Genomic DNA, 7091 nt, shown 5'->3' on the forward strand with positions numbered 1-7091 from the left:
TGAAGGTCTGATTGTCAAGGGTAGAACGAATAAAAGGGAATTTGATAGTAGTAGGTCTAAATCTAGATCTAAATCTAGACATAGAAATTTGGAGTGCAGATATTGTCATAAAATGAGGCATATTAAGGTTGATTGCTTTAAATTAAAAAATAAATTAAAGTAAAAAAGAAAAATTATTGAGAAAACTACTAAGTCCGCTGAAGCTAGTGTAGTAGCTGATGAGAATATTGAAAATATTATCTTTGCTACTGATGATAGGACGAGGTTTAAAAATGAATGAATTTTAGATTCGGGTTATTCTTATCACATGTGTCCTAATAGAGATTTGTTTTTCACATATGAATCTTGTAATGGTGGAATTGTTTTGATGGGCAATAATGCCACGCGTGATGTTGTTAGTAGAGGCACAATCCGAATTAAAATACATGATGGTATTGTGAGGACGCTCACTAATGTTAGACATGTTTCTGATTTAAAAAAGAATCTCATCTCTTTAGACACCCTATAGGCTCTGGGGTGTAAATACGCAGTTGAAGGTGGAGTTATGAAAGTTTCTAGAAGTGCCCTTATTGTTATGAAAGCTTGTAGGTCTAGTAGCTTGTATATTTTATAGGGAACTACTGTCATAGGCTCAATTGCAGTCTTGTCATCATCATTGTCTAATTCTGACATCACCAAATTATGGCATATGCGTTTGGGTCATATAAGTGAAAAGGGTTTGAGCATATTGAGCAAAAGGGGTCTTTTTGCAGACAGAATACTAGGCCACTAGATTTTTGTGAACACTACATTGTTAGAAAGCAAAAAAGAGTCAGCTTCAATTCTCCGGCAGTTTACAAAACAAAAGGTACTCTTGACTATATTCATTCAAACCTTTGGGGTCCTAGCTCATGTTTAGTCTAAGGGTGGTGTCAAGTATATGTTGACTTTCATTGATAATTATTCTAGAAAAGTTTGGGTTTATTTTTTAAAACATAAAAATGATGTTTTTATAACATTTAAACAATGGAAGGCTTTGATTGAGAAGCAAACAGGTAAACAGATTAAGCGGTTTCGAACAGATAATGGTATGAAATTTTGTGAATGTGACTTTGATGAATTCTGTAAAAATGAAGGAATTGTTCAGCATCACACTGTTAGGATGACACCTCAGCAAAATGGTGTGGCCGAACGTATGAACAAAACACTCTTGGAGAAAGCAAGGTGTATGATCTCAAATGCAGGGTTGACAAAGGACTTTTGGGCAGAGTCGATTAATATGGCCTGTTACGTTGTCAACCGCGCTCCTTCTGCAGCACTTAACTTTAAAACTCCGAAGGAAGTTTGGTCAGGTACTCCTGCTGATTACTTTGATTTAAAATTTTTTGGGTGTCCAGCATACATGAATATAAATGAAAGAAAATTAGAGCCTCGAGTAAAAAAATACATTTACTTTGGGTATGTTTCTGGGGTGAAAGGATACAAATTATGGTGTTCTAATCCCAAATCCCCAAAATTTGTAATTAGTAGAGATGTTACTTTTGATGAATTATCTACGTTATCTTCGAAAGAGGAATCTACTAGTTGTACAAATGATATTGCGCAGAAGCAAGTGGAGCTTGAGATTGGTAGTTCAGATTCTTTTAAGTCGAACTCCTCTACTCAAAGAATGTCAGTAGATGGTCCCGAGTCTTCTGACGAAGATGATCTAGAGAAAGAGTAATATTCTATAGCTAAGAATAGACCACGGAGAGATATTCGACTACCACAAAGATATGCAAATTTAGTTGCATATACTTTGTCTGTTGCAGAAGAAACTAGTGAAGTTGGTGAGCCTACTATCTACTCAGTTTCTTATGATAATTCCGTTAAGTGGTTGATTGCGATGAATGAAGAAATTGAATCTTTCCATCGGAATAGAACTTGGGATCTTGTGAAGTCGCCTTCGGGTAAGAAAATTCATACGAAGGACAATCCAGCTACTATGCTTACAAAGCCTCTTCCGGTTTACAAGTTCAAGCAATGCTTGGACTTGGTTGATGTTTATTGTTAGTGATTATCCGTGGGGGCTTTTGTGAAGAAGGTGGAGCAAGTTTTGTTGGGATATGCCAAGGTGGAGATTTGTTAGTTTGGCAAGTCCAATATAGTCCCACATCAGGAAAATCAAGCTTGTTATCTCCTACTGGAACTATAAATAGGAGCCTGGGCTTTAAAATCAGCTGCACCACAAGAAAACATAATTGTTTGTTTTAGGCTTTTCTTGTTTAGTAGTTTCATATTTGATGGCCTAGGAGCATTTGTAATAGTCTCTCTTTTATAGTAGTGATTTGTTCCTCCTTCAGATGTAGGTCAATTAATCGAACCACGTAAATCTGGTGTTCTTATCACTTTTATTATTTCTGCTTTATTATCTTTTTTGGATTACCAAATTACCCATTGGTAAATTTCTTGGGATTAGCTCTAACACAAACAAATAGTGGTATAAGCTCGTGTTAGGCTTACTTAACGACAGTGAGCAGAGCCAGAGCCAGCAGTGTTATGTTACTCAGGTAGGTTATCATACGTGCACTACATTCATAAACAAGCGACGCACTAAGAGAGTCAAATATTAGAGAGTGTGTGTGTGTGGGTGCGTGCGTGTGTGTGTGTGTGTCTCTCTCTCTCTCTCTCTCTCTCTATATATATATATATATATAAACGAAATCAACCAACCAAAAGTCATCGTGTTGATCATTCTTGGCCATTGAAAACAAGCTGACCTCCATGGGTTCTCTTCTTCCCTGATAGGATGTGGTTCTGATCCAGCCAACATCTACTGGCAATTTTGAAGGCTGGAACAACTTGAAGAACCAAATCAAAGGTGTTCTCATAACTTCAACAATACCTGAGCAAAATAATATGCCTCGCCCACAACATTTACTCGCAATCGTTGTCCAATTTAGCATCAACTTATGTAGACTGCAACATTCAATTTATCAGACTAACAATTGATTGATAACCATGCTCTATTAATAGTTCTACGAGCAGACTCTTTCCATTGGTCCAGATCTCACAATACCACTCTTTCCATCGGTCCAGATCTCACAATACCATATGTATTGTTGAGCAAAGTTTTCACAAAAAAATGCCAAATTTACACATCCTAAAAAAAACAAAACAAAAACTCATTTACCTGATTTTATGTGCACATAATATGAGATAGCATCAGGTATAGTAGCACATTACAGAGCACCGAGAAAAACCAGCCTCGACAGGCGCAGACGAATAGGTCCCCACTAAAAGCATTACAGCTATTGTCATGCATCGGAGTCTCTTGGAACAATTAACTCTCATATGTCTGTCTAAAGTCAGTTTAGTTTATAAACTCTTCTTCCCATGTCTCAATCCACTTGGTATGATCGATATAGAGTCTACACAGAGCCCCCCTTTAGAATGCGTGCAGTCGATTTGCTTCATCGAAAATCTCAACTCCACTGTGTCGGAACTAGTGACCACAAAGTCGCCCACATGGTAATCTATCCAGCAACCACGCTTATGGTTTCCCATATCATCTTTTTCAGGCTCATCCAAGCAACATTCACACGAAACTTGCTGACCATCAGAAGTCGAAAGCTCAAATCGTACCGGTTTTATATCCCAACCATGAGTCTGGCCATAATTACATAGACGCCGCCCCAGCCTTTTAAAGAATCTTCCGAGGTGCAGTCTAAATGATAGGCTGTACACTCCAGCAGGGAATGGAAATTTTATTAAGCCATCGACCTCAAACCACCATATTTGTTGAAGATATGCCACCACCTGGAACCTGCAAACCAAGAGTCGAACATATTTATATCAATCATGCCAAAATTATCAGGTCATCTTGTCTCTGGTCAATGCAACAGTTATTTGCATGCTCAGCAACACAATTGTTATCCTGCAGGAACTCAGTCCAGTTTATTCACTTCTAAAGCTACAGAATGTTTTTTTTTTGTTTGATGAGGGGGGAATTAGGAATATTACTATGTTGACCAATACTCATAGCAACATCGTGAAAAATCTGAATAGAATTATCTAATGCAAATTCAGAATTCAGAGAAAATTTCTCAAATGTACACATGGTTGCATATAGAGGTAAAGCCTCCATTGGCTATATTTTCTCATGTACAAATGGTTAGGAAGGATTGTCAGTGTTACAATATTACCAAAAGAACAGGAAACTATTAGCAAAATTGGTTCAAATTGAATCATGGATCAAAATATCAAATCATCTGTTGAGTAGGTTCGAGATCATTTAGTTTCGGTAGCCACCTTGTCAACCTCAAATTCAAGTTTGTAACTAGTTGAACAAAAGGTCAGTGTCAAGTAAAACTGGTGCCCACAAACCCAGAGTTGTTGAGTACCCAGTAACTTATTTTTACCATTAGTCAATGTCAACCACCAAAACTCAGTAACAATGGATGCAAGTTCCTACCTGGTCAACAAAGTGGGCACTTCAAGGAAGGTTGGTGTGATCATAGGCCACGAACGAGATAAACACTGTCAAGAAATTCTCCTTAATTTAGCCACCATTTACAACTAATTGTTGCTACATCCCCAGCTAGGAATTGAAAATTGACATTTATAGCATCCATTTTTAAGTTGAGGTTCTTATAAAAAGCATACATTCGCAGTGACATCCAGACAATGATACTTGCAATTGGTCACAAGCTTTTCTTTTTTTTTTGTGTTCCTAGCGATGGGTGATCAGACCACACCTGGGGGAAGTAGCTCATCATGGAGGACTAAAGGATAATGGGAGAACAACAGGCCACACCAAAGGTTCGAACAGTCGACCTATGGAAAGGGACTCGGGTACACACCACCAGACTAGCTGGTTGGGTATCACTTACAAGCTTTTCAGACTAAGTCCTTCATGGAAAAACATAGATGGTTCACGCCTTGAACAAGATAAAACAAAGAAGTGATGTCTTGTCCCCCAAAATACACATTTTTTTTACGATTAAACAAATCAGAACTGTTTAAATTTAACACATTCTTCTGTATGGCAGATGAACTTCATCATCTTTTCCTGCTCTGCCACAGTGCCACATCAAGCTACAGACTTCCAAACTAAATTTGGCATAACCTAACAATATTTCCACATAACCCTTCAAAGTTGGACACCAGGCAGGCCTAACCAAATGCTGTACCAATTTAGCAGCCTTCGAACTTGAATCCACAGCGCTACTATCATGCCCACCACACCACCATCTTATATAACTGCTACTGCAGCTGCGGGCAAGGCATTTCATATATTACCATTGCCGATCACATGATACATCCAAAACAAAAATACTTGGCTCTTAGAAAGAAAGAAGGCATTGCTACGGCCAACAGGAAGTGTAACCACATAAGTCATTGCATGAGTAAGATGAGAGAAAGGATTACATCCTAAGACGAGAGAAGCTATTGTACATTAGAAAATTTTCCCCAAGCAGCTTGATTCAACTTCTTTCATTTCCCTTTTATAAAATCTTGCATTCTTCTGGTTTCCTTCATGTCTTGGAGAAAAATCTAATCAGCTATTTCTACAGCTTTCTACTTCAACAAGCAAAGGTAAAAATGCCAGCATTAGAAATTATGTTCAGGGATGCAGTGAAGTAAAAAGGTTTCAGACATTAGAGGAGAGAATACGTACAAGGCTCTCAAGTATTCGGATTTATATCTAGGGTTCAAGCTAACCAAGCAAAGTCAGACAGCTACCGACAACATCTACTGATAAAGAAGAGATGTTAGTTTCTAGAAGAAATTTGATAAGCACCGGTCCTCTTGTTATTTTTATTCACCAAACAAGCTTCCCAATGAGGTTTTCGAGGTTCAATTCCTAGATATTAGGGAGAAAAATAGCTGGTGCTCACCGCTCTTTACCTTCTAAAGAAAAAAATCATGTACATTTTTCAGTTTTTACAACTAATTCTCATTCAAGTCAACCATCATGATAACCAACTGAAACAGACATATTTCCAATTTTTCTCTTCAAATGTGAACAAAATCATTGTGGAAGGAAGGCTACATGTTTAAAAATTCCATTCATTATGATATATATATATATATATATATAAAGGTGTAAGCACCTATCGAGCAATTCAACAAAGTATTAAGCCAATGAATTATATATGTGTGCATTAGGAGCGCAGATAGAAAGAAGGCCACGATTTTAAGGAGATAAAAAAACTGGAACAATATAGATTCTACTTTGCCCTAGATTTATCACTGGACAATTCGAGGTTTAAATCACACCTTGATTCGTCGGTGGGAATCCAGCTCCAGTATCGCCGGTCCTCAATCCCGGTAATGGTCATGCCCTTGGCGGAGACCGACAAGCACACTCCACCGGTGGCTCTGTCTAGCCAGAGCACCTACGGGAACAGGGCAGGGGCACCATCAAGGCCAAGCGATCAAGAAAGGCATCCGGGGCAACAAACAATGCCATACCTTGGTGCCCTCGTCGAAGGGGATAGGACGCGATAGGAAGGCGAAAATGTCCTTCTTCTTGGACAGGGGACTCCGGTTGCTGACGGTCTCGGGCGGGAGCAGAGACAGCAGCTGGGGGTAGGTAGAGGGCAGCTTGGGCTCCCACACAGAGTCAGAGGAAGCGGCGCCACGAAACGCGCGGTTGAGGCGTGCCAGGTTGCAGATCTCGGGCGGGGTCAGGTACGTAAACACACAGGCCACGCAGCTCTCCGGGATGTCACCCAGCCCCGGCCCGCCGGACCCGTCGCTCCCGGCCTCCGTCAAATTCGAGAGCGACGCTCCCATCTCTCCCCTCCCAACCTCTCCCAATCTTATCAATCGACCCTCCGCCACGCGCCTCCTCCCGCCCCACGGGGGATGGGGGTGAGGCAAGGAGAAGACGGTAATTCGCAGGGACGTCTCTCTCGCTCTCTACGTAGAAGGCGATCAATCAACCTGGTCGTCGGACGAGGCCCTCCGCGCGGCTCGCCCGCCCCGCTGCCCGACTGCTATGGCTGTTCCACGCGATTAGATGATGGTGCTCTTATAGCGCGGGTTTCGTAGAACCGCCGCTCCGCATAGATGACGAAGTGCGTGCTCTTCTTGGGAACCGTAACTGTCACACCGCCATTGGGTGA

At 40.4% G+C, this 7091-nt stretch overlaps 1 protein-coding gene across 1 annotated transcript; it reads right to left on the reverse strand.

Annotated features, from left to right (window-relative positions):
* Positions 1 to 2960: 2960 nt before the first annotated feature.
* LOC103988033 (F-box protein PP2-A15) lies at positions 2961 to 7091 on the reverse strand. The gene is made up of 3 exons (XM_009406527.3): positions 6436 to 7091; positions 6241 to 6359; positions 2961 to 3784 (listed from the first exon to the last, which is right to left on the reverse strand). Exons 1-3 carry the CDS (start codon positions 6757 to 6759, stop codon positions 3337 to 3339), a joined length of 891 nt encoding a protein of 296 aa, XP_009404802.2. The 5' UTR covers positions 6760 to 7091; the 3' UTR covers positions 2961 to 3336.

Source organism: Musa acuminata, chromosome BXJ2-6 (genome assembly GCF_036884655.1).
Source record: "Musa acuminata AAA Group cultivar baxijiao chromosome BXJ2-6, Cavendish_Baxijiao_AAA, whole genome shotgun sequence".
In the NCBI taxonomy this organism is placed as follows: Eukaryota; Viridiplantae; Streptophyta; class Magnoliopsida; order Zingiberales; family Musaceae; genus Musa; species Musa acuminata.

Coding starts and splice junctions, on each gene's coding strand:
- LOC103988033 (XM_009406527.3), bottom strand. CDS start 6,759: ATGGGAGCGTCGCTCTCGAATTTGACGGAGGCCGGGAGCGACGGGTCC. Junction 6,360..6,435: donor CCTTCGACGAGGGCACCAAG/GTATGGCATTGT, acceptor CTGTTCCCGTAG/GTGCTCTGGCTAGACAGAGC. Junction 3,785..6,240: donor ATTCCCACCGACGAATCAAG/GTGTGATTTAAA, acceptor CTTGGTTTGCAG/GTTCCAGGTGGTGGCATATC.